Below are 21,185 nucleotides of genomic sequence, written 5' to 3' on the forward strand. Positions count from 1 at the left end.
AAAAAAAAAAAAAAAAAAAAAGGAAAAAAGTGACAGGATTCTCCTTTTACAGATGAAATAATGACAAGTAGGTGAAGCTAAGCAATTTTTATTAACACTTCTTAGCTTGTAATAGGAATAGTTAAATTTCAAAGGCAAGTTTGTCTGGTTCCAAAGTCCATGCTTTCTCCAGTATGAATGATTCTCTGTACTGGTTGACCGACAACAAGCCAGTAGTTAATTTGTAAAATAATGTTATTATTGAGACACTATTTTTGAAGATGGTCAGTCAGTATAACGTTGATTATTATGCAAAAATGGTGCCTGATATTAACATAGTTTTCTTATCAAATGTCTTCACTCTGCCATGTTCTGTGCTAAGAGCTTCATATACATTATAGCATTCCATTTTTAACTCTCATAACCCTGAAAGATAGAAATTATTATCTTCATTTTACACATGAGGAAACAAAGCCTGGTGAAACTGAGAAATGTGTCCAGGTGCATGTGGTTTGAAAGCAGCAGGCAGTGACTCAGACACAGGCCAGTTACCTCCAAAGCCTGTCATTCTGGCCTGCTGTGTGAATGCTCTTCTAGTTTAGATCCAAGCCCAAGGTTCTTAGTGCTTTTCTACCGAACATTAATTACCCAGATATTTCCAAATATTGTTTCTCAGCCATCTCCTGGACTCATAAAAATAAAGTGGTATGTCTGAATAGATAAAATTTTCCCTTGCAATCCTATTAACTTTTTGTAGCAAACTATTACAGAGGGCATTGTACAAGGGTCAAAGAACATTTTTTTTCCCTTAAGGAGGAAGGACTATTTGGGACCTAGTTACCTCACACTAATAAACTCCAAAATAAATTTCCCAGTGGGTATGCTATGTTTCCTTCCTTCCATTTAGTTTTCATGAATTCTATTTCCTGGCATTGAAAATATGCTTCTTTTGAAAAAAAAATTCTTAGGCGAGAAACTTTTAATACTTTTATTACCAGTTTGTAAGAAAATTCATCTTTTTTTCTTGATTATTGTGATTTTATAACTTTTCACTCTCATAATGGACATATATATATATATATATATATACATACAAATATATTTTGTATATAGAAAATATAGAAAATATATACAAATCAGGATAGATCAATTAATGAACATTTGAGTTTCATTTAAATTGTTTTAAGAGAGAAAGTCATGTAGTAATAAGTAACTGATCTTAAAATACCCTAGCACAGAATTTCAAAAATTCCTGAGATTCTTTTTCATTAACTGAATATTGTTGTGGTTTTAGGTTCTGATGAAAATTAAATTTGACAGCCTTCTTTTGATTGTTTATTTCAAATGAGGTTGTCAGTACATTTTCTAAGTTATATTGCTATATTTGAAGTCTGTATTCTGATACATTCTGATACATTGTTGTGTTTATTCTCTTCTATTGCTATGCTCAGTATTTTTTCAGTTACCTTCTTCCCATTCTCTACTCTTGATATTCCTCATCCTTTAATTACATCCAGTCCCTGAAGCCTTCCAGGCTTTACATGTCTACATCCTGCCTACTCCGCCTGCACCTGAGCCTGTCGGTCTGGGCTGGCGTCAGAGTCTTAGCTCCTCTGGAATCAGCATCCCTGGTGGGCAGTGAGGAATGTCTGTGTGTTTGATACAGGCCACAGGTTATTCAGGGAATCAGGGTGTACATTCTTGTGAATGGTACCATTAGCCAATTCAACTGAATTCAAGGTAGAGTTTCAAATGTCCAATTTATCTTACTGCTTTAGAAGTACATTTGAAATACCTTGGTTTGGTGGACTTGACAAGTTTAATGAAATCGGGGTAAATCTGTGTTATTAACATTAAGATTTTTTGATATATTTTGATGTTAAAGTTTGTTTTTAACGATATTTAGCCAAGTCATTTAGTATGTAGATTGCCATATGTACTGGTGTATAATTAGGAAATGATAGATCTATCTCTTGAAAGTGCCTCAATATGAATGCTGCCAGGAAGTGGGAGAAATATTTTAAAATTAACATGGAAATAAAAGATAATATATGTGGCCTTTATATTTTTAGGTCCTGCGTATCACTTTCACTTTTTTCCGATTAGAATCCATGGACAATTGTCCACATGAGTTTCTTCAGATTTATGATGGAGATTCCTCTGCTGCTTTTCAACTTGGAAGATTTTGTGGCTCCAGCCTTCCTCGTGAACTCCTCAGCAGTGACAATGCTCTCTATTTTCATCTCTATTCTGAACACTTAAGAAATGGGAGTGGCTTTACAGTAAGATGGGAAACACAGCAACCAGGTATATTCATACATGGAGAAAAATCTAGCAAAATTTTGAGGTTATTAAGTTTTCTTAATCAATGTTAGACTTTTCGATACATGAGATGTTTTGGGATCTGACTATATATATTATTTTTATAATTATTTTATTCATTTATTTATTTTGAGACAGGGTCTTACTCGGTTGCCCAGGCTGGAGTACAGTGGCCTGATCAAGGCTCACTGTAGCCTCAACCTGCTCTGCTCAAGTGATCCTCACGTCTCAGCCTCCTGAGTAGCTGGGACCACAGGTGTGCACCACCACACCAGGCTAATATTTTTTGTGTTTTTTTTTGTAGTGGTTGGGTTTCTCTATGTTGTCCAGGCTGGTCTCAAACTCCTGGACTCAAGCAATCCATCCAGTTCGGCCTCCTAAAGTGCTGGGATTACAGGCATGAGCCACTGTGCCCAGCCATAATTACTGTAAAATCAAGTCAATCTAGAATGAGTTAGAATTTATTTTGTGTTTAAATATAACGCAATTAGTATGAAATAGAAAGGATTAAAAAACATAAGTTGCTGGGCGCGGTGGCTCACGCCTGTAATCCCAGCACTTTGGGAGGCCGAGGCGGGTGGATCACCAGGTCAAGAGATCGAGACCATCCTGGTCAACATGGTGAAACCCCGTCTCTGCTAAAAATACAAAAAATTAGCTGGGCATGGTGGCGCGTGCCTGTAATCCCAGCTACTCAGGAGGCTGAGGCAGGAGAATTGCCTGAACTCAGGAGGCGGAGGTTGCGGTGAGCCGAGATCGCGCCATTGCACTCCAGCCTGGGTAACAAGAGCGAAACTCTGTCTCAAAAAAAAAAAAAACAAAAAAAAACATAAGTCTTAGTTGGTCCCTTATCAAATTACTGAGCAGCCTTTTTATAAGCTCTGCTAGTAGCTTACTGCAGAAATGCTGAGGACATTGTCCACCCCTTCATGCAGTATTCCTTATATGAATGAACTCTCAATAATTTTTTCTTTTTGTTATTTTAATTATTCTATTTTCTTTTAAGTTTTTACTATGAAAGTTTTAAACAAATAAAAAATAAAGAGAGCAATATACCAAGCCCCAGCTCATTCATCAATACATATGTGGATCTATTTCAGCATTTTCTCATCTTTTTTATTGGTCTTTTTATCTATCTTGAGGCTTCCTAGTCTTAACTACTGAAGCTTGAAATCTGAAAGTGTAATTTCAACTTGGTTCTTTTCAAAGATTTTGGATATTATGCATTTTCATATAAGTTTTTGAATCAACTTGTCAGTTTTCTCTAATAATTTTATTAGAATTACACTGGATTTTTAAGCACTTGGGAAGAAATGACCTCTTAAAAATATTGAGCTTGCCAGTGTTTGAAAATAGACTGTTTTTTAATTTAGTTCTCTTTTAATTTATCCTGGCAATATTTAATCACTTTTAGTGTCTAAGTGTTCCATATTTTTTGTTAGATTTATTTATACATATTTGATATTTTATGCTTAGTGAAATACTACTTTTCCAAAATTTAATTTTTCTACTTGTTATGTAAAAATATGTATTTTTTAAATGTTTGATTTTGATTCCACATACATTGTTAAATTCATTCATCAATTCTAATTATTTTTTGTAGATTCTTTTGGATTTGTTAACATACACAATTACATCATCTGTGAATGAAGGATATTTTTCCTCTTCCTTTCCAGTCTTTGTAAATATTATTTCTTTTCCTTGACTTATTGCCCTGGCTAGGACCTTCAATACCAAGCAGAATAAAAGCGGTGAAAAGGAAATCCTTGTCTTTTCCCTGACTACATGGGGAAATGCTCAATATTTTATTGTTGAATATGATGTTAGCTATAAATTTTCATAGATAACTTTTATCAGATGAAGGGTCTTAACTACTATTGCTGTACAACAAGTTTCCCACGCATTTAGTGTTGTAGAAGACTAATCATTTGACTTTGTTTCTGATTTTGTGGGCCAGGAATTTGGAAAGAGCCCAACATGACAGTTATTACTTGAAATCTATTCAGCAGTTACAAGCAGGTGTCAGCCGGGACTGTAGCTGTCTAAAGGCTGGACTGAGCTGAACATCCAGGACGGCCTACTCCAACGGCTACCAATCGATGCTGGCTTTCAGTGAGAGTTCAACTAGGCTACGGACCTGGGTGCCTGCATGTGGCTACTCTAAAAAGATGGTCTTAGAATAGTGAACCTTTTTTCATGGCAATTGACTTTTCTCAGAGCAAGCATTACAACAGAACCAGACAGGTGCTGCATGGGCTTTTTTTGGCCAATGCTTGGAAGTCATTGTATTATTTCTGCCATATTCAATAGGTTAAATTGTCACAAGCTAACCCAAATTCAAGGGGGGTGGAGATAGGCCCATTTCTAAATGGGATAGTTGTCAGAATTTATAAACAGTTAAAAAACACCACATCTTTTGTTCCTAGTTGCCAAAAATTTTAAAAAATTATCAATGAATGTTGGAATATATAAAATACTTTTTCTGACTCTATTGAGGTGATCATATATTTTTTGTCCTCTATTCTGTAAATGTAGTGAATTCAAGTGATTGATTTTGAATGGTGAATCCACTTCACATTCATCAAATATTTTCCATTTGTTCATGGCAAGTTATGCTTTTTATACATTACTAGATTTTATTTGCTAATATATATTTTTAGAATTTTTATATCTATATTTAGGAGATATTCTTTTGTAATTTTGTCAAGTTACAAGTAATGCCAATCTTTTAAAATTAAAAGTGTCCTCTCTTTTTATATTCTCTGGAATAATTTGTGTTAGATTGACAATATTTCTTCCTTAAATGTTTGAAATAATTTACCATAAAGTTAATTGAGACTGCAGGCTTCCTTGTAAGAAGGCTTTAAATTATGCTTCAATGTATTTAGTATAGATCTATTCAGATTTTACATTTCTTCTTTTTTCAGTTAGCGTAACTTTTTTTTTTCTCAAGAAACTCATCTATACCTTTAGAATATTTTCTTACTGTGTTTTAGTGTTTGTAGGCTCTGTAGTGATGTCCTCTTTTTTTACTCCTGATATTGATCATTTATGTTATCTTTTTTACTTTGGTAAGTCTTACTAAGGTTTGTTAATTTTACTAATCTTTTCAAAATTCCAACTTCTGGCTCTGGTAGTGTTTTCTGTTGATTTTTATTTCATTGTTTTTACTCATGGTTTTATCATTTTCTTTCCTTGTGTTATTTTGCACTTTATTTACTGTTGCTTTTAAATTTTTTCCTAGCTTCTTGACTTGGAAGCACTGAGAAATGAGTTTGAATATTTTAGAATTTCTAATGTTTGCACTAAAGCTATGCATTTTCCTCAGAGAACTTTCATATGCATCCCACAGGTTTTAATATATATATTTTCGTTTACATTTACCTGAAAGTATTTTCTTATTTTTATTTTGAATTCTCTGTGACCATAGGTTTTATTAAAAGTATGCTGTTTATTTACTGACGTGATCACTAATCATGCAGTAAATTATTTCAATCTTTTGAAATTTGTTGAGATTTACTTTATAGACTAAAGTCTATTTTGGCTCATTTATTGTTTGGACAAGAAAGAATGAATGCATTTTCTGCAATGGTTGGGGTAGTCCTCTACCTATATTAACTTAGTCAAGTTGGTAAATAGTATTTTTCAAATATTAATTTTCTTTACTGATTTTAAAAAGTATTTGCTTTATTACTTAGTGAGAAAGTTATAGTAAAATCTCAAACTATGATTATAGATTTGACAACTTTTGGTTCTGAAACTTTTGCTTTATATATTTTCTTATATTATTTTTATCTTTTCCAATATTTCAAGCATTTATGTTTTTCCAGCTTTATTGGGGTTTAATTGACAAATAAAAGTTATATATATTTAAGATGTACAATATGCTGTTTTGATATATTGATATATGTATCATTGTGAAAATGATTATCACAATCATACTAACATATCAATCATCTTACATAGTTACCATTTCAATATGGTGAAAATAGTTAAGATCTACTGTCAGCAATTTTCATGTGTATAATACAATATTGTTAATGATAGTATGCTGTACATTAGATCTCCAGAATCTTTTCATTCCAGAGAACATAAATGTTTTACCCTTTGACCAACATTTCCCTATTACCCCCACCTCTCAACTCCTGGCCAACACCATTCTTTTTGCCTCTATGAATTTGACTTTTTTTAGATTTCACATATAAGTCAGATCATGCAGTATTTGTAGTTCTATGTCTGGCTTATTTCACTTAGCATAGTGCCTCCCTGTTTCATCCATGTTGTCACAAATGACAGGATTTCCTTTTCTTTTTAAGGATAAATAATTATCTCATTTTTATGTTTGTGTGTGTTTGTGTGTATCTATATATTGAACATTTTCTTTATCCATTTACCTGTTGATGAGCACTTAGGTTGATTCCATATCTTAGCTATTGTGAATATATTGTAAATAATGCTGCAGTAAACATGGAAGTACAGATAGCTTTTCCAGATATTGATTTAATTTTCTGTGAATATATAACCAGAAGTGAGATTGCTGAATCGTATGGTAGTTCTCTTTTTAATTTTTTGAGGAACCTCCATATTGTTTTACATATGGCTATACCAATATACTTTCCCACCAATAGTGAGCAAGGGTTTTATTTTCTCCACATGTCACCAATACTTGTTATCTTTTGTCATCTTGATAACGGCCATTCTAACAGGTATGAGGTGGCATCTTATTATGGTTTTGATTTGCATTTCCCTGATGATCAGTGATGTTGGGCATTTTCTCATATATTTGTTGGCCATTTGTATGTTTTATGTTGAGAAATGTCTATTTGGATCCTTTGCCCATTGTTAAGACTGCGTTAATTTGTTTTGTTGATGTTTAGTTGAGTTTTTAATATATTTTGGTTGTGTTTTTGCAGTCATATCCAAAAAAACATCACTTCTCAGACTAATGTCACAGGGCTTTTCCTGTATGTTTTCCTGGATTACTTCTTCAATTTCAGGTCTTATGTTTAAGTCTTTAATTCATTTTGAGTTAACTTTTGTATATGGTTTTTGATAAAGATTGTTTCATTTTTCTGAAAATGGATCTCGTTTTCTCAGCATTATTTATTATAGACTATCCTTTACATATTGTGTGTTCTTTACATGTTTGTCAAAAATCAATTCAGCATAATGTGTGGACTTACTTCTGGGCTCTCTGTTTTGTTCCATAGGTCTCTAGATATCTGTTTTTAGTGCCAATAACATACTGTTTTGATTACTACAGTTTTGTAATATATTTTTAAACCAGGCAGTGTGATGTCTCCAGCTTTGTTCTTTTTGCTCAAGATTGCTTTAGCTATTTGGCGTCTTTTGTCATTCCATATGAATTATAGTATTATTTTTCTATATTGTGAAAAATGCCATTGGAATTTGGTTAGAGATGGCATTGAATCTGTAGACTGCCTTGCATAGTTTGGACATTTTAACAGTATTCTTTCAATTCATGAACACCAAATATTTTCTTTTTTTTCGTTATGTTGTACAGTTTTCAAAATATAGATATTTCACTTTCTCGGTTAAATTCATTCCTAAGTATTTAACTTTTTGATGCTATTGTAAATAGGGTTTTCTTCTTAATTACCTTTTTGTATAGTTTATTGTTAATGTATAGAAATGTGACTAATTTTATATGTTGATTTTATATCCTATAACTTTACTGAATTAGTTTGTTCATTTATTAGTTCTAAAAGTATTTTGGTGGAGTCTTTAGGGTTTTCTATGTATGAAAGATCATGCCATTTGCAAACAGACAATTTTACATTCTAATGAGATCATTTTTCTTCAGCCTGAACAACATCTTTTAATATTTCTCATGGAGCATGTCTGCCAAAGACAGATTCTCTCAGCTTTTGTTTAGAAATGCATTTTTCCACCTTAATTATTGAAAGATATTGTTACACATATGATTTTAGGTTGACAGTTTCCTATTGGCCACATCAGTGTCTTCTGACTTCCATAATTTTGGGCAGTAGAGGAACCTCAGCAGTAATTCTTGTTGTTCTCCTGAAGATAATATGTCTTATTTTCTCCCCCATCACTTTTTTTTGTGTATATATTTAATTTTCCATAACTTGATCTTTGCGTACCTAGATCTGGTTTTCTCTGTGTTTGTCCTGCTTGAGAGTCACTGAGAGTTTTGAATCTACAGGTTGCTTTCTTTTATGTAACTTTGAAAATTTTCAGTCAATATTTTTTCATATATTGTATTGCTACTTTTTTTTCTCTCTCTTCGCCTTTTGGGACTCAAATTACAAATATGATAAAGGTTTTGACTATTTCTAATAGCTCTTATAGTTTTATATCCTTACCTTCTTTTTTTCTCTGATTCTATTTGGTTCTTTTGTTTTGAAAAGTCTATAAGTACAATAATTCTGTTTTCTGCTGTTAAACAGAAAACGCCATTAAACACCAATCCACCATTAAAACCCATGCACTATGTAAAGAGTTTTTGATTTCAGATATTGTATTTTTCATTTCTAGAATATCCATTTGGTTCTTTAAGTATAGATTTTAATTCACTGTTGAGATTCTCATCATCTATTTTGTCAATCTTTTTCTCTAAGTTTTATCATAGTTATTTTGGAGTTTTTGCATGGTAGCCTCCGTAGCTGGAATGTTTCTGATTACTCAGATTGCTTGTTTTATTTATTATTGATTTTTTTTTTCTACTTCCTCACCGGCCCAGTAAGTTTTTATTGGGATCAGGACATTACACATGATATATTGCAGGAGTACTGGATTATATTATCTTCCTATCAGAAGAGTTGGGTTTTGTTCTAGTAGGCACTTATGTTCCTGGCAGATCACTTTCATTTAATCAAGACTTGAATGTACAGGGGATCTACTTCAGATCTTCCTTGAATCCTGGTGGATTGTCATAATTCCTAGATCATCATTCTTACCCTTGTAGCATACTTTCCTGGAGTTTCAATTCAGTTGTTTTCACAAAAGTATCTTTTTTCTGCCTGAGTAGAACAACACATCGCTTTGGTATTTATTATTCATACTCTCTTCAACTCTTAGCATCCTCCCTCCCCAAAAGCTGTTCTGTTAGACCTGCCATCTTCCCTGGTGAATGTGTGGCTTGGGAGTCAGCTAAGGACCCATGGAAATGCCTGTGCATTTTTGGGGTGCCATTTCCATGCAGCTGCTTTCCTTATAGTGTGTCGCTCCAAAACCCCAGATGCTTTGGTAGCCCTCAATTATGAGTTGTTTGTTTACTATAGCAAGGGTATTGCTGTCTCCTTGGGCTTCATGTCTTTGAATTCTTGAGTGAGTGTGCGACATACTACATATGCTTCTCTTTTCAGAGATCACCATCCTTTGCTATTTGCTGCTCCATGCCCGAAAATGACAAAAACTAAAACAAACAATAATTCCTTACTATTACCAAATATTGATCATTGTTCCTTTTTTTTTTGAGATGGAGTCTTGCTCTGTTGCCCAGGCTGGTGCGATCTTGGCTTACTGCAGCGTCCACTTCCCAGGTTCAAGCAATTTTCCTGCCTCAGCTTCGCGAGCAGCTGGGACTGCAGGCGCACGCCACCATGCCCAGCTAATGTTTTGTATTTTTGGTAGAGATGGGGTTCAGTGTGTTAGCCAGGATGATCTCAGTTTTCTGACCTTGTGATCTCCCTGCCTTAGCCTCCCAAAGTGCTGGGATTACAGGTGTGAGCCACTGCCCCCGGCCCATTGTTCATTTTTTTTTTTTTTTTAAGTAAGAGCAAGTTTATTATTAAGAAAGCAAAGGAATAAAAGAAAGGAATAAAAGCATGGACTGCTTAATTGAGTATACTTTTAGTTATTCTGTGATTATTTGCTAGACAAGGGATAGATTATTCATGAGTTTTCTGGGAAAGAGGTGGGCAATTCCTGGAACTGAGGATTCCTCTCCTTTTTAGACCACAGAGGGTAACTTCCTGATGTTGCCAGGGCATTTGTAAACTGTCTTGGCATGGGTAGGAGTTTCTTTTAGCATTCTAATGAACTATAATTAGCATATAATGAGCAGTGAGGATGACCAAAGTTCACCTTTGTCACCATCTTGGTTTTGGTGGTTTTTAGCTGACTTCTTCAGTGCATCCTGTTCTATCAGCAGGGTCTTTGTGACCTGTATCTTGTGCCAAACTCCTGTATCCTCCTTTGACTATGACTGCCTTAATATCCTGGAAATGCAGTCTACTACTTCTCAGCCTTATTTTACCCAGGCCCTGTTCAAGATGGAGTTGCTCTGGTTTGAATGCCTATGACATATTTCCCCACTCCCTTTTATAAGGGGACCCTTAATCCTAAGGATTGTAGAGGGAGGATGGTCCATTTTCTACAACTCCTTCAGGATGAGTAGGGGCAATAATATTCCCGCCTAACTTTTAGGGTCTCTTGTATTCAGGATAGAGAGGAGTGCAGTCAGAAAGTGTCAGTATGGTGAAGGCCATTCATAACTCAGACAAAAGGTGATATCCACAGTCGGCAAATTGGTGCTGCAGTCTGTTTCCTGTGGGTCAGGGGTTTCCTCAGTATCGTCCCTGCTGGGTTTGCCAGGAAGATATTACCAGAAAGGAGTCCTGATCTAGACCCCAAGAGAGGGTTCTTGGACCTTGCACGGGAAAGAATTTGGAACGAGTCCATAAAGTTAACGCCAGTTCATTAAGAAAGTAAAGGCATAAAGAATGGCTACTGCATAGGCAGAGCAGCCCATTGTTAAAATTTATTTGTTAAAGAAATGGGTTGTTTGTTCTGTAGATCATCCCACATCTTGGATTTTGCTGTTTGTATTCTACATGCCATTTGTCATGTTGTAAACTGGTACTTATATCAAAAAGTTTCGTTAAATTCAGGGGGTTTTATTTGGTAAAAATAACCTTTTCAGGACAGATATGGTATCTGCTTGTCTATTATGACATTAATATTGGTCAGTGTGTTTGGATATCCTCAGGTTGAACTTCCCGTTAAAAGCCTCTTTTGCAGTTCCTTTAACGGTTTTAGCATTTTTTAGGTTTGTTATTTAGATGAGTTATTCACTGAGACCTACAAAATGGTAATAGTTTGATTTTATTATTTCCTCTTCATTTGTTATTTGAAGTTCTTTAATGGAGTAGAAATTATTCATATCAGCTATTTTGTTGCTTTCATACAGAGATCATGTAGGAAAGGTAGGATAAATGCTCGATTTTTCTCTTTTTTTCTGTTTTTGAAAAAGTATTCAAATTCATGACTTGGTTCCCTAGCATTCTTCAAAATGATCACTTACTATTCCGTTTTATTTTGTTTTGTTTTTGATATCTGTTCATTTATATATTGCAGCATATTTTACATGATTTAATCAGTTCTAGACATTTTAAAATGTTCCATATTTGGTTAGTGGGAAATTTTTCCAGTTAGTTTCTGAACTTCTTTAACCAAACTACAGTTACCTTTGAAAGCTTCTTTGCTTTCTGGTCTGAAAAAATGTTTTAGGTTCTTCCTGTTCATTATTTACTCACAGGGCTGAAAGCCCTGATTTCCCCAAAGAGCTTCAACTTTTTCTGTGGGAAGCTGTATTTAGATCTCACAATCTGGGTGCTGCAGATGGCTACATATTTCATATCTTACACATCTAAAATGCTACCTTATCTCACTTATTTCTAATGTCTATATTACTATAATCTAAATTTTTATTATTTAGTGTTTCTGTCATTTGATTTTACACTAGCATTTCTCATAGAAATCTAAGCCACTATAGATTCTTTGTCAAATAAACGTGGGTATTAATGAAGAACAGCTTCTTCCAGTCACTGGTTAGCAACGTTAGGGAGGTGATGTGGTATAATGTGGTGGGTAGTGGGGTCAGCATCAGAAAGCCTGGCTCAGTCCCTCACTTGCTCCATTCCTGGAACAGAGGCTCAATCACTACAGACATTTGAATTTCTTGATTTATAAAATGAATGTTCTAACTATAGCATAGTATTAAACTTCCTCAAATGAAAATTATGTAGTGTTAACCATTTTAATATGCAAAGTGATCTGATTTGTTGAAACGCATAGGGGTTGGCAGAAGTTCTGGAATTTTTTACAGTTTCACATACAGGAATTAATATTCTCAAAGTGAAAAAGATGACTGTATAATCCTGGTATTCATCCTTCACCCCACAGATGCTTCAGCCCTGTTTAAATTGTGTCAGCATGGCATGGCTCGCACAGAGCTTGACACATGGGTGATTCATTTATTTATCAATACTTATAGATTTACAACTTTATAAAGCTGGAAAATGTACATCTTGTTTAATTTATGAGGGTGTCTAAAACTGCTCATAGTTATTTAAACAAAGTTTGGCTTCTTACACCAAGGGCTCTGATCATTCTTCATGAATTATAACATTCATACAAATGTAACATGATTTTTCCCTCTTATTTTAGAGTGTGGAGGTATACTCACTGGGCCTTACGGTTCTATTAAGTCTCCGGGGTATCCTGGAAACTACCCCCCAGGAAGAGATTGTATCTGGACTGTTGTAACTAGTCCTGACCTCCTGGTAACATTTACTTTTGGGACCCTGAGCCTCGAGCACCATGATGACTGCAACAAAGATTACCTTGAGGTAAATGATTATATTTAGATAGAACATATCATGATATGATTAGGACTCAGGGCAGTATGTTCTAGCCATGCCCATGGATGACCTCCAAATATTGGCAGTAGTTAGGTATATTTCTCAATAGTCAGTCAGTATCCAAGTCTTACAAAGTCTCTGATTTTACTTGTGCCCATTTGTTGCTTCTTCTCCTGGGCTCCATTTGAATCTAGGAAACAGATTACCTTGCCCTGCCATGGTGTTACCTGGAAACCCACACCCCTGCCATGAGAATGCAGAATTTATTAAGTAAACACTCAGTAATAGCCGACTCCATCAATGCAGATTCAGACCTTCAGTTGTCTGTGGTAAACTGGCAAGGTGTTTCACAACTTAACTGTAGTATTCCATGAAGAGGCCGAGTGCGGTGGCTCATGCCTGAAATCCCAGCACTTTGGGAGGCCGAGGCAGTAGATCACTTGAGGTCAGGAGTTCGAGACCAGCCTGGCCAACATGATAAAACCCCATTTCTATTAAAAATACAAAAACTAGCTGGCCAAGGTGGCAGGCACCTGTAATTCCAGATACTCAGGAGACTGAGGCAAGAGAATCATTTGAACCCAGGAAAGAGGCAGAAGTTGCAGTGAGCTGAGATCGTGCCACTGCACTCCAGTCTGGGTGACAGAGTGAGACTCTGGGAAAGAAAGAAAGAAGAAAGCAAGAAAGTAAGTAAGGAAGGAAAGGAAAGAAAGAAGGAAAAGAAGGAAGGAAGGAAGAGAAGGAAGGAAGGAAAGGAAGGAAGGAGGGTGGGAGGGAGGGAAGGAAGGAAGAAAAGAAGGAAGGTGGGAGGGAAGGAAGAAAGAAAGGAAGGAAGTTGGGAGGGAGGGAAGGAAGGAGGGAAGGAAGGAAGGAAGAAAAGAAGGAAGGTGGGAGCGAGGGAAGGAAGGAGGGAAGGAAGGAAGGAAGGAAGAAAGGAAAGAAGGAAGGAAAAATAAATGATAGTGATTGTGTTGAATTAAGTTCCTAGAATAAATGAATCATTGTCACTGACAGGAGGGGTATCAGCCAAAGCTCCTCCTGCCTACCCATTAGTAAAGATGAAAATATGGAGGAAGAGAAAAGGCTGTTATATTCAAATGCCATTTGTACATAGGTGCATCAAAAAGAGTTGTTCTCCATTTGTAGACTGACAAGATAATGGAGAAGATTGAGTTCCTAGGTTGTCCTGTATTTTTTATCAGCGTAAATCTCAGCCCCTTGCAGTAGTGCTAAAAAGACAATATGCATTTCCAAGTCCATTAGAGAGGAATGGAGTTCTATGGAATTATTCATAAAGGATAGAAGGATGTGGCTGTCGAAAAGAGGCTCTGCAAGTAAAAGTCATTAGTAATTCACCAGTAATGGACCTGAAACCTTTGGGAATGACTGGAAGATCTGTCTCTCTCTGGAAAGTTTCTGCAAAATGGTCATTTAAATGTTGACAGAAAAATGAGTTATCTTCAAATTAATTTTCAATAAATTCCATTAAGTTAAAATTAGAGGCTTAAAAAAATTCCTACACATTTATTTCTGGAGACCATATGATAGAAAGTGTCAACCACTCTGACAAAATTGAAATGTCTCTCATTTCTCATCAAGCCATAGTATTTCAAAGAACTAGTTATATATTTATATAATGCTGCCATATAACTTTGCTGTCAATAAGAAAAATAATTCGAATAGACAAAATTGACTGTATTAAAATATTCTTTAGTTCATTGACTCCTTGATGGTCTATATAGTATAGAATATGCAATTATAAGATAATCATAGAGAGATTGACAAGAATACATAATACATGAAAACCCACCAATTAAAAAAGGATTTCTAAGGCCACATCATTAATACTGTACTTCTTAATTAATATCAAAGTTGCTTTTTAAAATTCATTAAGCTGTCTTTATGTTGTGTCCAATCTGACAGCACTTCCTTTCTACCTCTGATCCTTCTGAAAACCTGGACCAAGTTACATCAATGGTCTTACTTCTTCTGTTTTCTTTGCTTACGTCAATTTTCTTCTAGATCACTAAGAATTTATAATGTAAAACAAAAATCAAAGGGGAAAGATATTTGATTAGTAACATCATGAGAAAAATTCAAAGTGTATGTCCTGCCTTGGAAATGAAATTCAGACAGAAGGCGCTGGTGTGGTGGGAGGAAGTGCCCTTTGCTGCACCTCAGCCATGTGTTAGAGATGGATGAGATGGGGAAGCTTCGTTGAGCGATCACTTTTAAATGACAGATTTTCTGAAGTTAATATCCAAAATGACCTTGTTTGATTAAAAAACAAAAACAAAAAACTGACCACTTTGAGCTTAATGATTCATTCTTTTGTTTTAGATTCGAGACGGTCCTTTGTTCCAGGACCCGGTTCTCGGGAAGTTCTGCACCACGTTTTCTGTCCCACCACTGCAGACCACGGGCCCCTTTGCCCGAATTCATTTCCATTCCGATTCCCAAATTAGTGACCAAGGCTTCCATATCACCTACTTAACATCACCTTGTAAGTAACCTACCAGTTGGGAGTTTAAGAGGAACTTGAAGGCCAGTGCTATGCTTACATCTGTTTTTCTATTTTAATGTGATTCAGAGGATGACTGACTTTCTTAGACCAATAACATTTCTTTATAAATATTTCTCTCAAAGCTTCAGTTTTTTCCTTTATCTTCCCGATGCTCCATTATTAATACTGCAATGCCCTTTGGTCCCTAAATTATGGGATCCACATCATGATAAAGAGGTCTGAGGCACCCAAAATCAAGTAATTCAGGACACCAGGTCCCTCTTGGTGTTTGATGTTTAGTTGTGAGAGAGGTTTGTGCATGTGAGCAATGCAGTCTCTCTGGATTTTATCCTCGGCTCAAATCCAGCTGCACACGGGATAGGGCTGGCGTCCAGCATCGCAGAGTCCCAGACCCTAGAGCTTCACTGCCAGCAAAATACTGCTAGCTGTTATGACGTCAACTTGCTTTGATACCTTAAAAAGCAGCAAAACACAGGAAAGGCTCTATGATTTGGAAAGAAGAGGATTATTTTTCTTTTTTAGGAAAGTGGAGGATTTTGTTTATGACATCTATCGTTGTGCCTTTAATGAGAATTTACAGGAAAAATACCTTTTAAGTTTCAATATCAGGAAAAGTAAAAAGATGAACATCTTTACTTCTCCCCTTTCTTCATTTCCTTTTCTTTCAGCAGAATGCCAACCCCCTGTGGCCCTTTCAATTGTTTTCTGTGCAAATCAACTCCCCATGGCTACATGTTGCTGTTCTGTATTCATTTTTTCTTTAATCTGCTTCATGTATACAGTTATATAGTTTATTTTGTTATATGTTTTCTATAAACCTTCTCAAATCTTATTGGAATGAAGCAGAGCATTAATGTATTTAAAGAGCAATTTATAGATGAGAATGGTAGATTGGAAGCTAGATCACACATCTCTGCATCTGTCTCTTTCTTTCTTTCTCCTCTCTCTTTCTTCTTTCTTGCTTTCTCACTTTCTTGCTTTCTCGCTTTCTTTCCTTTGTTGGTAGAATTTTGCTCCTGTCACGAGGCTGGAGTGCAGTGGCGCTCAGCTCACTGAAACCTCTGCTTCCCAAATTCAAGTGATTTTCCTGCCTCAGCCTCCAGAGTAGCTGGGACTACAGGTGTGTGCACCACGCCCAGCTAATTTTTGTATTTTTAGTAGAGACAGGGTTTCACCATTTTGGCCAAGATGTTCTTGATCTCCTGACCTTGTGATCTGGCCACCTTGGCCTCCCAGGGTGCTGGGATTATGGGCATGAACCACTACACCCGGCCATCTCTGCATTTATATCTTTAGGCACTACAGGGATGTCCCACAAACACATCAAATTGAAAATCTTAAAATTAGAGGCACAGCCTGTACAGGGTGAATAAAGTGTGTATATACTTGTGTGTATTTGTGTGTGTGTGTGTATAAATTTTTAAAAAGTGGATCCAATGTTTGTGAGCCAGACCAATGCCATCACCATGACCTGTTCGTCTCTTCCTTGTTCTTAGCTGATCTGCGTTGTGGAGGGAACTACACGGACCCACAGGGTGAACTCTTCCTGCCTGAGTTGTCTGGGCCTTTCACTCACAACAGGCAATGTGTCTATATTATAAAGCAGCCCGAGGGAGAACAAATACAAGTCAACTTCACCCACGTGGAGATGGAATGCCAGAGTGACAGTTCTCAGAATTACATTGAGGTAACTTTTACTACTCCATCACCCTTTGGTGACATTCATCAACATTTTTATATTCTGTTGAGTGGTGGTCTTCAAATGATTCATCACCATTGAGCAGCCAGATCACCTGAGATCTTGTTAGAAATGCAGTAATGACTAAGCTGTAATAACTAAGGTACAGGCAAATAAGGAAGGCTAATAGGATGTACTAATAAGATAAAGATTTATTATCTAGAGTAATTAATACAGGAAAGAACTCAACCCAGGAGAATGAAGGGATTTGCCCAGGTGACCCAGCTGGTCAGTGGCAATAAAGTTTAAGTGTTGAATGACTCTTATTTTGGAGGTTAGGGTTTTTCCTTAGTTTATTCTGCTTGCTCTCCTCCAGAAATCTTTAATTTTGATTTAAGTGTGGGTAATGATTGTAATACAGGGAATATTTGAAATAGAGACAGCCAGTTTTTGTTTGCAGGGCCTGGTATTTCTTTTGCTTAATTATTGGTCAAGTCACAAATTAAAGTGTTGAGCAAGATAAAACATTGCTTTTTGGGAACAATCATATTACATAAACTAGAGGAGAATTTCCAATTTCGTTTGTGCAAGTTAAATCCATTTATTCATGCAGGAAAAACCTATGTGACCTGTGCCTTTCTACATTTAGACACAGGAAACAGAACTTTAGCTAAGATCCAGCCTTAGTTGAGGATGTGCATTGACTATAGCACTACAGGAATATGTATTTTTATTTTTTAAAGCCAGAAACTTTTATTTCAGACCATTTCAGAATGAGTATATCTATTCAATTTAGGTTTTCTAAAGTCTTTTATAAAGTATATTAAAGTTTTATACCATGGAACAATTTTAAATATTTTTATGTAAATCAAAATTAAATTATGAACTTTTCTTTAACTTTTGAGAACAGTAAAAATAGCTCTCAGTTACAGAGTGCTTCCTATACTCTGGGCACTATTATAAGACTTTAAATGGTATAACAAATTAAATAGATAATGATTGTTGTCGGCCTACTGCCTGTCACGTGTGGGAAGTGCTTTTCGTGAGTTAATTCATTGAATCCTCACAACAACCATTATTATTTCTGGCTTTCTTAGGAAACTGTAGCCCACATAAGTTTCTTGTCCATAGTTACATGTCTAGCAAGTAATGGAGCTGGGATTTGAATTTAGGAGATCTACCTGTACTGATCGTCAATAAGAACAGAAATGCAATTGTGTGACTTTGACTACAGCAGGTGTTTCCTCTTCTATAGGAAGGAAAACCTCATGAATTACCCAATTCCATACCTGGCTCTCTGATCACAAGACTAAAACATGAAGTCAAGCATAATGATTTTCTCAGATAGGCAAGAATGTAACTCTAATTTTCAGGGAAATTTGGAGCCCTTTCTATTAAAGCCTTCATGGCAGTTCTAGTCTTTCTAAAGAACTATCAGTACTTCTGAATGGCTATCATCCTTTCTGGCTTTGCAGAACACTGTAACTGAATTTCAGTGAGCAGCTCCATGAAGTCCTCTGAATTATTCTGAACAGTTAGCGCACACACACACAAAAAATCATAAAACTAGCGTTGGAAGGTTAAATTTCATAAACCAGAATGGTGGAATGTTTTGTAGCCAGAATGGGATTGGAGTTAGTTCACCTAACTTCTTGTTTTAGTTATTTTGTTAGATGACTGTATAATCTTGGATAATTCTTTATCTGGATCCTTCAGTTCCTACTTCAGTAAGATGCCCTATTTAGTCCTCTAAACTTTGGGGGTGGGGGATAAAATCAGGGAAGTAAATGATAAAAGAAGCTTGAAGAATTAAAAATATTTTGTAAGTACAGGGTTTTTCTGGACCTAACTTTTAACTCTAGCCTTGAATGTATGAGTTCAGAGACAGCCAATGTAGCTCTCACAGTTGGCCAGAGAGGTTTCTACATTCTGATGTAACTGTGTATCTTCAAAGTTTTGACCAAATTTTCTGCAGGAATTGTTGATGAAAAAATTTTTTAAAACTGTATTATTCCGAAGGACAGGTCATGTATGGTGATTTAAATATTAGTAGTTAGATAGATTTTCCTATTATATCTTTGACCACCAACCTAAAGGAATACAATCAGCCAATTTGTAGAATTTTGGCATCAGCAAGGACCTTAATTTTACAAATGAGAAAATTGAGGCTCGCAGAGGTCGAACTCTGGCTATTGTCAAAGTAGAACTTAGATGTGCCTCTGTGAGATTCTAGATAAACGTACATTGACTTTGATTAAAGATCTTGTCATTAAATCATCTCTATCCATTGGGAAAATTTGTGAACTGAACCCATTTTCTAAAAAGTATATTCGCTTCTCTTGATGTTCTTCATGTAGTGGTCATAGAAGAAAGTGATACAGGAACCAAATTCTAATGACATTATTATGACTCAATATATTGTTCCCGAAAATGATGGCTTCATTTTTTAAAGCTATCTCTAAAAAATGAAATATTTATGAAAAAGAATTAAAAAAAGAATGTTGGTATTTCTAATACTTTGGTGGTTTAGAGGGGGATGAATTTTTCCTTTACCAACTCCATTGATGACTAAAAGCAGTCTACCCAAAATTTTAGAAAGAATGGAGAACAGAAAAGAAATTCTACAGAGATATGGGAGAATGATCCTAAGGACATTGACTTTGCCTGTCAATAGGTTACTTTTAAGAATCCTAGATCTTCTCGGTCTGTGGTTTTAGGTGCCTTGGTTGTCAGGCAAACATATCCTTCAAATGAAGATTAAGGTAACATTGCTGAGAGTATCTCTTTCATGGTACTGTGGTTTTGAAAGACTTAATTTTGCTCAGTAAGAGAGTGGCATAAGCATTCGTTGAAGAAGAGATTTTAACTGCAAAAGATAAGAATGGTATTAACCCAGTGTAGTGTATCTTTCTTTTTTTAACACAAGAAACACACATTAACATATTAATTCTTAGATTTATATAACTCTCTCAAGTGAAACTTTGACTTTTCAAGGTACACATTACCCATGGAAGATGTGACATGGCTACAAATGAATGAATACAAGAACAGATCAATTGTTAATCCATCTGTTTTTGTCGAAGAGAGCTTTTAAATTGTGTAGGATAGTTCAATAAAGGTGATGGAAGCATCTTTCCAGAATAAAAAGCAGCACCTCTCATTAATATTTCATAAGTGATTTAAACCATCAGAACTCTGAGTGAAGGACACAGAGGTAGTAATGAAAGTTTAATTTTTAATCCCAGAGAATGGAAGTTGTAGGCTGAATAATAAATTTAGAAGCTTATAGGATGTTAAGGTAAAGGCTTGAGGTAGGATTCGAAGGAAAATGAGTAGAATTGTTTGGCCACCAAGTCTCCTTGACCAATCCCAAATTATCTGCCTCCTGTCCCTGAAGACACTGAGGAATTGGAAAGGGAGCTCTATAAGAGAGGCTGATAAGGTACAGGGAGAGCGATGTGTCTTCTGGAGAAAGAGAAGGGCTTCTGGGAGGTTGTCCTTTCTTAGATGTGGAAAGCAAATACAAACAGAAAAGTTGAAAAAGATAATCCATAAACAAGAAGAAGTAATTTACATTACATTTATTTTCTGAAATCTAGGTAATATGCCTGTTCTGCAAGTGGCTTTGAACCTCAAATTCATCATATTTTAGACCTCTATGACAATCCCAGTAAGTTAACAAGGCAGAAATTGCACATCTCTTTACAATATAACCCAAAATTATTGATAAACATTTTAAAATGCCCAAGTGCTTGGAAACCTGTGAACTCTCTCCAAAATAATCATTGGATTGAGAAAGAAATAAAAAATGAAAGACAATATAGAAAATAACAAACAGGAAATGCTGTGTATCAAAACCTGTGAGATGTGATGAAACTCAACTCCCTGGTAAAACCTTTGAGATTTAAGAGAAGAGAACCGAAGTAATTGGGAAAGTGGGAGAGCAGAAGCTGAGGCATGAGGGTCTGTCCTCCGTCTGAATCTTTTCTCTCACCACCTTCCCCTCCACCCCACTCCTGCTTAGCCCTAAGTAGCACTACCACATTTCCTGCCT

At 35.7% G+C, this 21,185-nt stretch overlaps 1 protein-coding gene across 2 annotated transcripts in view; it reads left to right on the forward strand.

Moving 5' to 3' along the window:
• Positions 1-21,185, forward strand: part of CUBN (cubilin) — a 305,685-nt gene that overhangs the window by 39,705 nt on the left and 244,795 nt on the right. For both annotated transcript variants that reach the window (XM_037739008.1, XM_017529781.2), the window contains exons 14-17: positions 2,052-2,286; positions 12,736-12,917; positions 15,270-15,432; positions 16,950-17,140. In XM_037739008.1, coding sequence (XP_037594936.1) covers positions 2,052-2,286; positions 12,736-12,917; positions 15,270-15,432; positions 16,950-17,140 — 771 coding nt within the window. The remainder of the gene's footprint in view (positions 1-2,051; positions 2,287-12,735; positions 12,918-15,269; positions 15,433-16,949; positions 17,141-21,185) is intronic.

This window comes from Cebus imitator, unplaced genomic scaffold (assembly GCF_001604975.1).
Source record: "Cebus imitator isolate Cc_AM_T3 unplaced genomic scaffold, Cebus_imitator-1.0 Scaffold61, whole genome shotgun sequence".
NCBI lineage: Eukaryota > Metazoa > Chordata > Mammalia > Primates > Cebidae > Cebus > Cebus imitator.